The sequence below is a fragment of the Prionailurus viverrinus genome, chromosome D1, assembly GCF_022837055.1.
Source record: "Prionailurus viverrinus isolate Anna chromosome D1, UM_Priviv_1.0, whole genome shotgun sequence".
In the NCBI taxonomy this organism is placed as follows: Eukaryota; Metazoa; Chordata; class Mammalia; order Carnivora; family Felidae; genus Prionailurus; species Prionailurus viverrinus.
This window is the reverse complement of record NC_062570.1, coordinates 66,502,351-66,518,667: the sequence shown is the minus strand read 5'-3', so window position 1 is coordinate 66,518,667 and position 16,317 is coordinate 66,502,351. Positions and strand designations below refer to the sequence as shown.

General features: G+C 37.1%; 1 protein-coding gene across 1 annotated transcript in view; it reads right to left on the bottom strand.

The window, feature by feature from the left end:
• The window catches only part of SWAP70 (switching B cell complex subunit SWAP70), a 77,683-nt gene that overhangs the window by 38,928 nt on the left and 22,438 nt on the right, over window positions 1–16,317 (bottom strand). Inside the window, exon 2 of the mRNA XM_047877750.1 lies at window positions 12,862–13,002. Coding sequence (XP_047733706.1) covers window positions 12,862–13,002 — 141 coding nt within the window. The remainder of the gene's footprint in view (window positions 1–12,861; window positions 13,003–16,317) is intronic.

Here is a 16,317-nt window from a genome sequence, read left to right as displayed (position 1 = left end):
CACACATATATGTATATATATCTATATATAATGGAATATTATTTAGCCATAAAAAATAAGGAAATCCTACAATTTGCAACAACACGGATGGAACTTGAAGGCACTACACTAAGTGAAATAAGTCAGAAAAAGACAAATATTGTATGATCTCACTTGTATGTGGAATCTAAAAAAAAAAAAAAAAACAACTCATAGAAAAAGAGATCAGACTTGTGGTTACCAGAAGCAGGTGGTGGGGGGAGGGAGAACTGGAATAAGGTGGTCTAAAGATACAAACTTCCAGTTATTAAATAAACAAGTACAAGGGAGGTAATATACAACATAATGACTATAGCTAACACTGCTGTATGACATAGAAAAGTTGTTAAGGATATAATACATCCTAAGAGTTCTCACCATAAGGAGAAAATGTTTCCCCTTTATTTTTTTCTTCCTTCTTTTCTTTTTATTGTATGTGTATGAAATGATGGATGTTAGCTGAACCTATTATGGTAATTATTTCACAATATATATAAATCAAACCATCCTGTGAGGCTTAAAGTTATTCTGTGATGCAAGTTAATTATTTCTCAATAAAACTGGGGGAAAACAAAATGTAAACAGTTCAAGAATGGGGTAAGGAGAGTTCTAGGTAGAACAATGTGAGAAAGCCCAGAGGTGGAGACAACCATGGTCAGTTCAGAAGTATTGTAGAAGTTTAATGTGAATGGAGCACTTGGTGCTAAAGAGTGGTATGATTCAAGGCTATTTTGTAAGTGCAAATAACAGAAAACACCCTGGGTTCCTTTAAACTTAAAAAGAATTCATCGAAAAAACAATGGGTAACCTCAAAGATCCAACACAAGGGATGGAAAATCTAGGCTCTGAAACTAAGTCATTACCAATGTAGGCTAGTCAGTCCAAATCACAGCTGAAACTATGCATGGTAAGAGTATAGTACAGACACCACTGCCAATGTAACAAGAGGCCATCACTGCTGCCACTGACCCAGTCTTTGATCCTCTGTGTCACTCATGAGTGTCTGAACTTTTCAATATCTGAGATGTGAGACAGGTCCTTCCCCCACCAAGGCACTGTGCAATTTCCTAAACATAAGAGTTCAGATACTGGGCAGACAAAAAATGATAAGTGACCCCTGCATGGAGCACAGCTAAAGATGAGGCGAGAGAGAGAAGTGAAGGCCAGATCATAAAGAGCTTTATAATCCATATTAAGGAGTTAGGATTTATCTGTACTGAAAGAGTGGATAGGAGCACCATATACAGCCTGCATTTTAAAAGCCATATTCTGGGACAATAAGTAAGATGTACTAAAGAAGGCAGAGTGGCTGGCAGGACAATATGTGCAAAGCATCTCTGTTTGGAGAGACAGGAACAAAGCGTTATGTGTACTATAAGGAAGAAGTCACTAGCTGACTACACGGAGAAATTTCTCTTGATCCCTGACTAGGACGTGTGGTTGGCACACCAGTTCCCCAGGAGTAGGACGATATCCTTTGTGCTCTGCCTGCAGTACCCTGTCTCAGTCTGACACCATTTCTCACACCACAATCATACACAATTGATCCCTTGAAGGGAAAGCAGTAGTTGCTGCTGCAGCATCTTTTTTTCCTTTTTCTTTTTTAACATCATTTATGAGGACTTAGCATATGCTTGGCATTTTATATGCAGTTGCTTACTTAAACTTGGTATTAGCCTTGTAAGGCTAAATATTGCCCCTATTTTACAGATCAGGAAATAGAGGTGCAGAAATATTGAGTACTTTTACCAAGTTCACATGGCTTATAAATATTAGGAAACAGAAGTTCAGAAAAACTGAATACCAAGTTCATGTAGCTGGTAAATATCAAAACTAGCATTTAAATCAAGGTTCAAATGCTGTCTCTTTCCACTATGCTAAACTGCTTATAGAACTCAACAGATGGAGGACATCTATATAATGTAAGACACCTCTATAGGACTAGTTTCACAGGCCACCACCATCAACTCTATCCACCTGCACCCCTAAAAAACACTAAGGGGAAATGACATGTACACAAAAGCATATAGGCTTACCTGAGGAACAAGAAGTGATTCTATGTGGATTATGTGACGAATTATAGGATTCCTGAGGGGGAGTGCCTAGATTTATGGCTAGAAAAGCAAACATAGACCAAATCACAAACAGCTTCATAGTTTTAAGAAATAGTCCATAAGAAACTCCCAATTGAAAGGTTTTAGAGCAGAGGATGAGTAGGTCATCTACTGCTCAGATTAGTACTTTGCAGAAAAGATGGTATTTGAAGCGGATCTTGAAGTATATTGAAGAGTATAAGGATAAGTAACACAAAAGAGAGGAAAAGAAATGGCATGAGCAAAGGTATGGCAGAAACATCACACCAACCAAGTCTGGGAAACAGATACAGGATGAAGGAGACAAAAGCAAGACAGAAGGAAAGATAAAAGTTTTCAATTATGAGCATCTTCAACCTGTCTAGTAAGACATTCAGATGGAGGTGTCCAAAGACAAAGAAGTGGAACTGTAGCAAATGAGGAGAGGCAGACTTGTCAGTCAACTGCCTGCTGATGATGACTGAAGCCATGATGGTCAAGTGAGATCACTGACAGAAAACATAAATCAAGAAAAGAGATGGGATCAAAAAACAGAACATCAGGGGATACAGACATTACAAAACTAGAGGAGGAAGAGGAATTATGATGACCGAAAGAACAAAGTGGCAGGAGAACCACAAAGATATGAAAATTGAGTGAGGAAACAGTTAAGGAAGTTTGATCAATAGTGTCATGCTACAGAGATTAAAAAGGAGTTAAGAACAGACCACTGGTTTTCCAATTTAGGGGTTACTAGTTACCTTCAAGAGAGCCAAGAAGTTTGGGTAAAAATCAGATTGCAATGGCATTAGAAACCAAACAAATTTTCCATAAATTTTCCCAGGAAATAAGTAGTGGCTTTTTTTTTTAAATCAAATTCACATTACTATATTACTATTCAAATATACATTACTTAATTTTAGTAAGTTGTCTGTTGGCTTATTCCTTCTCTAAAATATAATGGCACTATTCTTTAGTTTAATCATGCTCAATGGTAAAAGCATACTAAATGATGGCATTTACATCTTTTTTAAAAAGTACAGGGGCGCCTGGGTGGCGCAGTCGGTTAAGCGTCCGACTTCAGCCAGGTCACGATCTCGCGGTCCGTGAGTTCGAGCCCCGCGTCGGGCTCTGGGCTGATGGCTCAGAGCCTGGAGCCTGTTTCCGATTCTGTGTCTCCCTCTCTCTCTGCCCCTCCCCCGTTCATGCTCTGTCTCTCTCTGTCCCAAAAATAAATAAACGTTGAAAAAAAAAAAAATTAAACAAACAAACAAAAAAGTACAAAATGAGATCATGTATGAAAAGCTCACAGCTAACATCATACTCAACAGTGAAAAACAGTTTTTCCTCTAAGATCAGAACAAGGCAAGGATGCCCACTCTCACCACTTCTATTCAACACAATACTGGAAGTCTTAGCCAGAGCAATTAGACAAAAAAAGGAAAAAAGAAATATAAAGCATCCAAATTAGAACGGAAAAAGTAAAATTATCTGCCAATAACATGCTCTTTCTTTTATGTAGAAAGCTCTAAAGATTCCACAAAGAAAACCTTTTAGAACTAATAAATTTGGCAAAGTTGCAGAACACTCAGAAATCAGTCGGCAAAGTTGCAGGATACTCAAAAATCAGTTGTGTTTCAATACACTAACAATAAACAATCTAAAAAAGAAAATTTTAAAATCCCATTTAATAGAGCATCAAAAAGAATTAAATACTTAGGAATAAACTTAACCAAGAAGACAAAAGACTTGTACATTGCAAACTACAAAATGTTACTGAAAAAAATTAAAAATGATATAAATAAATAGAAAGACCTCCAGTGTTGATGGGCTGGAAGACTTAATATTGTTAAAATGTCCATACTACCCAAAGCAATGTACAGATTCAGTTCAATCCCCATCAAAATCCCTGTGGCATTTTTTTTTTTTTTTTTTTTGCAGGAACAGAAAACATCATCCTGAAATTCATATGGAATCTCAAAGGACCATGAATAGCCAAAATAATCTTAAGAAGAACAAAACTGGAGGCTTTATACTTCCTAATTTCAAAACATATTACAAAGCTACAGTAATCGAAACAGTATGTATGGTACTTAGCATAAAGAGAGACATATAGACCAACAAAACAGAGAGCCCAGAAATAAACCCTTATATATGTGGTCAAATGATCTTTAACAAGGATGCCAAGACTACACATTGAGGAAAAGATAGTCTCTTCAACAAATGGTGCTAGGAAAACTGAATATCCATACGCAGAAGAAAATGGACCCTTACCTTACACCATATATAAAAATTAATGCAAAAGGGAGTAAAAACCTAAATGTAAGACCTAAAACTATAAAACTAGAAGAAAACTAGGGGAAGAGCTTCATGACATTGGAATACACAATGTTCTCTTAGATAGGACATTAAAAGCCACAGGCAACAAAGCAAAAATAGAGAATCAACTACATCAAACTTAAAAACTTCTGCATACAATGACAACAATCAACAGAGTTGTACGATGGTGAACCAGTCCTTGCTACCCCAGAAGTTACACTCTAAGAGGCATATCAGGTATCAAAAAATAGAGCAACAAAACAACCATCTATATGATGAAAATGTGCTAAATGCTACAATGGGAAAACACATTACAGAGCAGCAGGTTAGCTCTGGGAAGGGCGGGGTGCAACCTGGAGAACCCTCCCTGAGGAAGTGACGATCAAGCTGAGACCTAAAAGATGAACAGGAGTTAGATGCATGTTTTGGGTAGAGGAAGCCTTACAGAAGAGGAGGCAACATGTCTGAAGGCTCTGTGGCAGGAACAGTCTTGGTAATATGAGGAACAGAGAGAAGGCCAACACAACTGCAGAGAAGGGGACAATAAGGGGAGAGGAAGAAAAGGAGGGCAGAGAGGTTGGCAGAGGCCAAATCAAACATGGCCCTGTACACCATGATAAGGATGTTGCACCTTACCTAAAAACAACAGCAAACTATTGACGGGTATAGGTTCAATATCAAGTGCTTGCTAAATTAAAATAGATCTATAAATTGAGAACATCACAAGGTCTGTTCTACCTACAAAAGATCTAGGAATCTATGATTCCATACTCTACCCCATCTAAGATTGCAAACTGTGCTCCAAAATCCCAGTTTATATCATACATAATAAATTGTCTCACATCTTTTGGAAAACTAATAATGGCTGCCAATGGTTTCAGGGTGTCCAAATGGAAGATAATATCTTAGAAAGAAATATGTAGAGTTGTTCTTATTTTCAACATATATATTTCTTTTCACTAAAATCCATACGAGATAGCAATACTATTTATAGATCTCAATTCTGACTCAAAGTTCTGAAAGTATTTACAAAACTAAAATCACGTGTTCTCTAAACTAGAATTTTCATCCAAACCAGCTAAAGACTAAAGTTCCTATGGCACAGAGTCAGTTCTCAGAAGACAGGGAAATTGGCCAATTTGATGCTTTAGACATTGGTTGGAGAATATGTTTTCTCAGAAAGCATTCATACTCTTCAATCAATAATTCTACTTCAAATAATCTACCCCAAAAAGGGAATCAGAGTCAGATAAAGATTTACGTAGGATAGTCACTATTATTTATAAAAGTGGAAAAAAATAAAAATAAAATATAAGCCCACCAAAAAGGGAATCGTTATAAAGTCATGGTACAAAACGATTATACAGTCACTTAGTAGCTGGGTAACCTTAGACAAGCATTTTAACCCAAAGCCCAGTCTCTTCTTTAAAATGGTATTAATGATGGTACTTAACCCATGGAGTTAATATAAAGAATTAATTAGAACATTTGTTTAAAATATTTAGCATAGTTTCTGATACATAGTAAACTCTAAATAAATGTTACCACTTTATCTTTATATTCAGGTTTTAAAAAAATTTAATGGCATGGAAAAGGCAGTATTTATGTCCTCAATATGATCTAAATTTGAAAAACAATATATACAAAGACAGCTAAAAAAAACAGAGTTAAAGCAAACAGATCAAAATGATAATAGTGACTGCCTTTAGATGGTAAGGTTATGGGTGATATATGTTTTCTTAATAAATTCCTCTTTTTTCTTAATTTCTAACAATAACCTGTGTTTCCTTTACAATTAAAGAAACTCCTTTTATTATAATATTTCACGTTAATCATCAGGAAGATTCAAATCAAAACACAGTAAGATACCATACTTCATACTTACTAGGATGGCTAAAATCAAAATGATAGAAAATAACAAGCACTGTGAGGATATGAAGAAATTGGAACCCTCATATATTGCTGGTAGGAAAGTAAAATGTGCGTCTGCTTTGGAAAACAGTTTTACAGATCCCCAAAACGATAAACATAGAGTTGCTGGAGGGCCTGGCTGACTCAGTTGGTGGAGCATGCAACTCTTGATCTCAGGGTTATGAGTTCAAGCCCCACAAGGGGCATTAAGCTTACTTAAAATAAATAAATAAAATAAACATAGAGTTGCCATATGACCCAAGAATTCCATTCCTAGGTAGTATACTCTTGGGTTAAATACCATCATCATCCATTTTAAAGAGAACTGAAAATGTATATCCATACAAAAACCTGAACGTGAACACTCCCAGCAAATTTACGGTAACCAAAAAGTGAAAACAACACAAAGATCCATAACCGAATAAACGTGCAAACAAAAGGTAGTATAATTATAATGAAATATTCAGCCATCAAAAGGAATGAAGTGCCATCACATGCTACAATGTAGATAAATTTGAAGACATTATGCTAAATGAAAGAAGGCAGACACTAAAGGCCTCATGTTATAGGAGTCCAGAATAGGCAAATCCATAGAGACAGAAAGTAGATTAGTGGTTTCCTAGGAGTGTGGGGAAGGAGAGAGTGAGTGCTAGTGGGTACAGTTTTCTTGAAGGAAGGTGGGGGAAATATTGTAAAATTGGCTGTGATGATGGCTGCACAAAAAATGTGACTATACCAAGAACCACTGAATTGCACACTTTAAATACTTAAATTGCATGGCATGCGAATACTCAATAAGACTGGTTATTTGAAAAAAAAATTATTTAAATTATATCACTCTTAGACTTGTATTGCTGGCCACAGTACTCAAGGGCATAAAGTCATCCATAGTTTTTATCATTTAACCTCTTTATTCACTCAGAAGTTTTTAGTGCTGTATAACTTCACTAATATGATGAAAATGTAGAGTCCAACTTGGCCATTGTGCCAAAATAATACTATATAACTTTCAAGCAACAATGAAAGAAGAAATAACATGGCTAAAGGACAGTAAGAGGAATTGCTCAAAAACATAGTCTTGGGTTTTTTTGTTTGTTTTTTTTTTAATTTTTTTTTTCAACGTTTATTTATTTTTGGGACAGAGAGAGACAGAGCATGAACGGGGGAGGGGCAGAGAGAGAGGGAGACACAGAATCGGAAACAGGCTCCAGGCTCTGAGCCATCAGCTGTCAGCACAGAGCCTGATGCGGGGCTCGAACTCCCGGACCGCGAGATCGTGACCTGGCTGAGATCGGACGCTTAACCGACTGCGCCACCCAGGCGCCCCTAGTCTTGGGTTTTTAAGAGCAATACAACTTCCTATTAAATGATAGTTGTTAGGCACACATTTGAAGACATTTTGATTGCTGAAGGTATATTCATTCAAGTAACAGAAAACTGAAACTTCATTTTATGGAAGAACTGTAACTGACATGAACAGCAAGCATCTGATGTCAGCCTAGGAAAACAATGCAGAGGCTACTAACCTCTAGAGGAAGGGACATTGTATTGAACTGAAAGGTTTCTTTTTTTCTTTTATATGTACGTATGTTTCCCAAAAGCCAAAGGCCAAAAAAGAAAAGGATTATGATAGAAAAGCAGCAGATTCCCCAATAAGGACTTGGTATCTTCCCAAAGGATTACTGGTTTAAATCATAATAGCGCAGATCAACCTTTAATATGCGGAATCAGGGAAAAGAATTGACAATGATTGAACCCAAAAGCCTAACAGGCTATTAAATCTCATGCAAGAATTAGGTTGCCACATAAATATGCTAAAGCAGACTAGCTTTTGATGTAGTCTATTGGGGATCAGTAGTAAAAAGGTAACAATATACTGCTTTCTTCAATTATTCACTGTCAGATAATCCAGGTATAATGTCTCTTTGCAAAAAGAAAGAGGAGAAAGTTCACAAAAACACTCTTCCTAGATGTTTATAGAATTCCATTCTTTACTAAAGAAGGAATTTAACAAACAAGCAAAAAAATTAAAAAGCCAACACTCAGGGAAGGCAAAATATCTGATACAAGAACATAAGCATATTAATCATTTGATGTCTCAGAAAAGCTGAAAATCAATTCTATCAATGTGAAGAACAGGAATGATAATCTCTGAAGAAGGAAATACAGAAATCAAATGGAAAAATTACTTTTTAGAAAGTGAATTTCAACATAATTTATCTCTTGGTCCCAACCCCTTCAGAATAATTCTAGGCAAAGGCAGAAAACCTCTAAAACAACCTGGGGGAAAACTGAGAAGAATGAACACTAAAGAACACCAGATACTAATCAATCACAAGAAAAGAATCATCTTAAAAACACTTAAGGGGGCACCTGGCTGCCTCAGTCAGTAGAACATGCAACTCTTGATCTCAGAGTTGTGAGTTCAAGTCCCATGTTGGGTGTAGAGGTTACTTAAAAAATAAAATAAAATTGGGGTGCCTGGGTGGCTCAGTTAAGAGAAATTAAATGGCTCAGGTCTAAAATCTATCTAACCCCTGGGGCTCCTGGGTGGCTCAGTCAGTTAAGCATCTGACTCTTGATCTCTGTCAGGTCATGATCTCACAGTTCATGTGTTCGAGCCCCCCACTGGGATCTGCGAGAATGATGGGAGCCTGCTGGGGATTCTGTCTCTCCATCTCTCTGTTCCTCCCCCACTTTTGCTAAGACTCTCTTTCTCTCAAAATAAATAAATAAACTTTAAAAAAAATCTATCTAACCCTTACCAGTTAGGCAACATTATGCTCTGTTTCCTCTTGAGCTAATTGGAAATAAGTCCAATTATGCATTGCAGGATTAACATGAGGATCAAATGAGATAGTATACATGTGTGTGTCATACACATATGTATATGACACAGACATATATATCACATCTTGCAAATGTTTGATCATTACTTTATATCTTCTTTGCATAACTGATGACCATCTCTACATTTTATGTTAACATTCTCCAGTTACTATTGGCATTTTTTCAACAAACTTTCAAAACAAGGCAATAATCTTTGCTCAATTTAAACCCACACCATGGAAACCCTGGCTGCTTTACTTGGACTGAAGGTCTGCCAAAATTCCACTCCAGGTGGCTAAGCAATAATAAACAAGAACTTACTGTTTCATCACATCCTCACTCATTTTGTGAATAAGTTTTTCTCCAAATTTAGTGGCTAATTTTGAACTTTTAAAATACTGCTATATTTTCTCCCCCAGTTAAAAAACTTTAAAAAACCTAAATATGGGTGCCTGGGTGGCTCAGTTGGTTAAGCATCTGACTCTTAATTTCAGCTCAGGTCATGATCTCATGGTCCTGAGATCAAGATTAGGATTCTCACTCTCCCTCCCCATCTGCCCCTCCCCTGCTCCTGCTAGCTCAAAAATAAGTCAATAAAATACCTAAATACCAAAACAAAAAACATTTTAAAACTTAAAATTCAAGATATTTAAAGAAAGTTACACCAACGAGAAAAAAATGCAGTATTAAGAGTACAGCACTTCAAGATATGAAACCATGTTTCTCTATCCATTCGCCCACCCCCACACAAATTCTAGCACTGAAAAGGCAATTTTCAGATTTCTGAGAATGTCCCAATGTTCTATTTATTTTTATTTTATTTTTTCATTTTAGAGAGCACGCACAAGCAGAGATCATGACCTGAGCCGAAATCAAGAGTTGAACACTCAACTGGCTTAGCCACCCAGGCGCCCCTGTTCTATATTTTAATAACGGACATAATTTTTAAGATTAAACACATGCACACAGCAGGTCATCAAACATTTGCAGAATTTAAGACATATTTACTGGGGCACCTGGGTGGCTCAGTCAGCTGAGCATCCAACTTGATTGAGTTCAGGTCATGATCTCCATCTTGCAGTTGGTGAATTTGAGCCCCACATCAGGCTTGCTGCTGTCAGCCTGTCAGCACAAAGCCTGCTTCTGATTCTCTGTCCTCCTCTCTCCCCCTCTCCTGCTTGCACTCTCTCAAAAATAAATAAACATTTTTTAAAAATACATATTTACTTATAATACAACTACAGACCATAAATGAGCCACCTGATCAATGAATAGAACAGCAAGCAGCCAGGAAAAAACTCCAGAAAATAGTACAGCATCATACTATGAAGTTTTAATCAGTTTCTGTACAATTTGATTAAAGGATTTTTTATTGAGATATAATTCACATACCATAAAATTTGTACTTTAAGGTATGCAATTTGGTAGTTTTTAATATATTCACAAAGGTTTGCAACCATCATCACTACCTAACTCTGGAACATTTTCATCATCCCAAAAAGAAACCCCAAGCCCATTAATAGTTACTCTCCATTCCCACCTCCCAACAGCCTCTGTCAACCACTAATCTACATTGTATCTCCATGTGTTTGCTTGTTTTGGACACATGATATAAATGGAATCACATAATTTGTAGCTTTTGTGAGCTTGATTAAATCTTATATTTCATTATGCTGTGGTTTCTCTCTTTTTTTTCCTAATTACTAGGCATGATCAAAGCAATGTTACCATCTTTTCAGGAGAAATACTTTAAAAACGTAACACAGATACACATAAAACAAACACACAAAGAGCAGAAAATTGTATTGTGAGGCTGATATGGAATAACAGATACAGGTACAATGAACACTACATAAATGAACACACTGTAATCTTGACAACCCTTGCTATAAAATTTCTGAAAAACACGTAATTTTAAATTTTTTTTTTCAACGTTTATTTATTTTGGGGACAGAGAGAGACAGAGCATGAACGGGGGAGGGGCAGAGAGAGGGAGACACAGAATTGGAAACAGGCTCCAGGCTCTGAGCCATCAGCCCAGAGCCCGATGCGGGGCTCGAACTCACGGACCGTGAGATCGTGACCTGGCTGAAGTCGGTCGCTTAACCGACTGCGCCACCCAGGCGCCCCAAAACACGTAATTTCAAAAAGAACCCTCACCAACATTTTAGCATTTTTCAAACTACTAATTTAACTTATTACCATAAATTTTAATTACTGCACTTTACTATTATGAAAAAACACTAAACTATAAAAAATGTATACAGCAATAACAATCCAAAGAAGTCATAGAAACAAATATGCAAATAGTTGTGATATTTAGGTGATGGGAAAATACAGTTTTTAAATGTTTTTAAGTTTGTTGTTTAAGTAATCTCTATACCCAATGTGGGGCTCTAACCCCTGACCCCAAGATCAAGAGTCACATATTCCTCTCAGTCAGCCAGGCACCCCTAAACATACTTTATTTTTAGTTTAAACGTATTATCATTGTCACTTTTTGAAAGGCATTTTTAAGGGCACCTGGGTGGCTCAGTCAACTAAGCATTCGACTTTGGGTCAGGTCATGATTTAACAGTTCATGAGATCGAGCCCCATGTCAGGCTCTGTGCTAACAGCTCAGAGCCTGGAGTCTGCTTCAGATTCTGTGTCTCTCTCTGCCCCTCCTCCACTCATGCTGTCTCTCACTCTCGCTCTCTCTCTGTCTCCAAAATAAATAAACATTTAAAAAAAGGCATTTTTAAAATACATCCAAAACTTTTCAGGCTCGATGTTATAAATAGGCAAAAGCAGGAATTTCTCAACTGTTCATGTGAATATATGACTACTTCCATATCTAAACTAAATATATACAATATGGAAAGATGACACTAATATACTGTTCAATTATAAAAAATAATTTGAAGAACTATATGTATAGCATCTTAGCCATATGGAAACAAAACACTATCGCTTATATAGGTGTGTGTTTGCATGTATATATTTAAAAGATATTCACCAAACTGTTAACAGTGGTTACTCCTGGAGAATGAGTCTAAAAAGAGTAAAGGGACATTCACCCCTTTTTGTGTCAGTTTTTAATTACCCAAACCAAGGGAAAAATTGAACACGGCAGCAAATGCCAAAAGGTTATATTTGGCTTCCAAATATATAATAGGTTTTTATAGACCTTCACTCATAATATACCCCACAAGAAGCATCTGAGTGGTACCCTGAAAAGTCTATGATGAAAACTTGGCTGTACAATTTTATTTGTACAGCTATTACAGTAAAGATGACCTATTTAGTAAAGATAATTATTTAGTAATTTAGTATTTAGTAAAGATATTTAGTAAAGATAATTAACATTACCTTCAGTATTCACAGTTTACCCTAACATACCCATTCTTTAACAATCATTGCCAATACATGTGGAACCAAAAGTTAACAGCACTCTGAGAGAAGACAGTTACACAGACTAATAGAAAATACAGGTAGTTCTTAATTTGAAAACAATGAACCAAGCTGGAAAACATCAAACCAAGTTTTAGAAGAGAGGGGAAGAAGAAGAAATAGGAAGCAATGTCTCACATTCTTTCTTTCCTTTCTGATTTATCTCATGATGGCTCAAACCTGAACTCCTCAGTGAACTCACCAAAAAGGGGCTCTAGGACCCACTTGAAATGTGCAAATCAAACAGGAAGAATCAAACAGGAAGACATTAGAAGCATACCTTTTCCAAAATGAACTTGTTTAAATACGGCATGTAGCCCTGATTGGAGACAGGCCCCTCATCGTCATCCCTGAAGTGCTCTTCAAGGGCAACAGGGTCATGTGGAACCTTCAGCACCGTGCACAGGTTATGAGAAAGGACCTATGGGGGAAAGAAAGTAGTTTAAAGGCATCCACTACCCAGCACATGGCAGCTTCACTGAACACAATGGCTCAGTGTGTGTTGGTCCTGCCCTAGGGAGAGAAAAATGGAGAATAAGCCAGCAAGTATCGGGTGAGTACTTCTTGGCTGCCAGCTCCTCACTTGGCTGTTACCTCATTCCCTCCCCAGTGTTGGTTCACTTCAAACAAGTCTCTGTTACATACCGACAATGAGCTGGCTCCAAGCAAGATCTGTGACTATACATGGGAATAAAAGGCACGGCATAGGGAATACAGTCAATGATATTGTAATAGCACTGTATGGTGACAGATGGTGGCTACACTTGTGGTGAGCATAGCTTAACATAAAAAGAAGCTGAATCACTATTTTGTACACCTGAAACTAATGTACATCGTGTTTCAACTCTAGTCAAATTAAAACAAAAAGTTTTATCTGTGACTATAATATTCCTTATAGTTTTTTATTAATTGGCCCACATTAGAAAGAAAAAGGAGGTTAAGAGCAAGAGGATGTTTTCAAAATGAAACTTCTCCCCAAGTAGAGCAGTGTCAGAACCGTAAGAGAAAGAACGTGGTGCTGGGCAGCTGCAGCACAGGGTTCTGGACAAAGTGACTGACCTGAGCCACTCACATTTCTCTGGGCTTCAGTGTTCTCACTTGTTCAACACAAAGAGCCAAGTTAATACACAAATGTACCAAATATTAATTAGCAATCTCTAAGTGTCCAAATGTCTCTAAAATTCTATGATACTAGGCTGTTTTCAGCATAAATATAAAAGAACATGAATATAAAAAGCGAAAAGAAATCAAGGGCCTGGTTTAGAAAGAGGAGAAAAATCAATTGCAAAATATCTCAGAAGTCACCAAAATGGTTGAAATCTTTTGCAGAAAATTTGCATTCCATATATAAAGCATTACTGGTCTTGGCATAACCTAAGTGCATACTTTAACAATCAGGTAGTTAGTTGAATTAGCAGTTTGGGCTATCTCAGTACTAACCTCATTTCATATTAAATGAAAATTTCAAAATAAAACTTAAATCCCTCCCATTTCATTTGTGCACTTTAAACAAATCAAAATACATAGCTAAGGCTATATATACTTCCTTCAACAGAGAATCTTATCAGATGTTAAATCAGATGTTAAAATATTCCATATTTTCTCAGCTCTACTCATTTAATCACTTGAAGAACCACATTCATCTCATTGAAGACTTTCAATGCCATTAAGCAAGTCACTTTTTTCTACATACACATATTTCAGTTAGGATTTTTAAGATGAAAAAAATTTAACCTATAAAAAGAATATTTGCATATCTTCTCTCTATATTTGTTTTGTTTCTCAAAGCTTCATTTATGTGGAGATCCTTTTCTACATGCTCTGCTGGTTTTAAGGAAGTAAGTAAAGTAAAGGAAGTAAATTCACAAATGGTTATAAATGAAGTAATGAAGACTTTTATCAGCCCCTACAAAGCAGGCTGTGTTTCTCAAGCAAAACCTCTATTTGCCAATAGTAGAGCACATGAAAAGAACACGGTAGAGCTTTTGCTGAAGAATCTTGCACCACAGTCAGCAAAGACCCAAATAGATATTTCCTTTCACTATTTACCTAGTAAAACCTAGGGAGTAACTATCTCCTCCCAAAGAGGTTCTGTGAGGATCAACTTCAAGAATATAAAGTGTTTATACATTTTTTTCTTTTTTTTTAATTTTTTTAACGTTTATATATTTTTGAGACAGAGAGAGACAGAGCATGAACAGAGGAGGGTCAGGGAGAGGGAGACACAGAATCTGAAACAGGCTCCAGGCTCTGAGCCATCAGCACAGAGCCTGACGCGGGGCTTGAACTCACGAACCGCGAGATCATGACCTGAGCCGAAGTCGGATGCTTAACCGACTGAGCCACCCAGGCGCCCCTATACATTTTTTTAAAAACACTTTTCTTTATTTTTGAGCAACAGAGTAGGAGCAGGGGAAGGACAGGGAGAGAGAGAGACACACACACACAGATCCGAAGCAGGCTCCAGGCTCTAAGCGGTCAGCACACAGCCTGACGCAGGGCTCGAACCCACGAAGAGTGAGATCATGCATGACCTGAGCCAAAGTTGAGGCTTAACCGACTAAGCCACCCAGGTGCCAAGAATATAAAGTGTTTAAAAACTGTAATGTACTATAGAAGTAAGAGTTTAGAGAAATAAGCAATTTTCTCAGATAAGGCTCAAAGGTCATTCAAATTTGAAATCATGTAGGACTTTAATCAAAGTAAAAATTCCCAACCACTGGTTAAATTCTGGTGTGTTCATAAAACAATAACAATAAGGAAGCTCCCTGTGGATACAAAAAGATATCCAAAATAAAGTGAAAAAAGCAATATGCTTAAGACTATGTATAGTGTGCCATCTTTTATGTAAAAGAAAGAAAAAATGAGAAACTCTAAGAGGATATGTAAGAAACTAATAACAGTAGGGGGAAGACTAGCTTGATGGTAGACCAGGGGTAGAAGACTTTTCACTGTACCTCTCTTTTTCTTAAGTTTGAAAAAAATTTTACCTATTCAAAAGTGTTCTAACTATTTAAAAATTACACAGGTATTTTTAAAAAGTGGCTGACCTAGGGGCGCCTGGGTGGCTCAGTCGGATAAGCGGCCGACTTCAGCTCAGGTCACGATCTCACTGTCCGTGAGTTCGAGCCCCGTGTCGGGCTCTGGGCTGACGGCTCAGAGCCTGGAGCCTGTTTCAGATTCTGTGTCTCCCTCTCTCTGATCCTCCCCTGTTCATGCTCTGTCTCTCTCTGTCTCAAAAATAAAACGTTAAAAAAATAAAAAAAAAATAAAAAAGTGGCTGACCTAAGGTCATACAACTAAATCTATCCTTGAAGTCTATATTTTTTTCTTCTACATTAACCTATTCTCTAGAGGTTAGGTATAAAAGGAAGACATATTCCACAGCAATGTACCATGATTAACAGATGAGTGAGTGAAAAGTAAGGGCAATAAATGAGTTCAGAAAGGAAAAACAATGTGTGCTAAGGTGACTTCACAGAGGACATGAAATGTAACCTAGGCCTTAAAACAAGGAGAGCTTTTTGGATAGGAAAGGGCAATTGGAGGCTTTCAGATAGGGAAATAACATGAGAAAAGTAGATGATTAATGTAAACGCTTCAGGGTACAAAAAGAAGACACCAATCTCTCCCACACTTCCCTTGCTCTACCTTTGGGTTTCACAGATCTTCCAATTAAAGTCCTGGCAGGGTCTTTGGATGCCATATTGTCATCTTTTTCATCTGACAGATGATG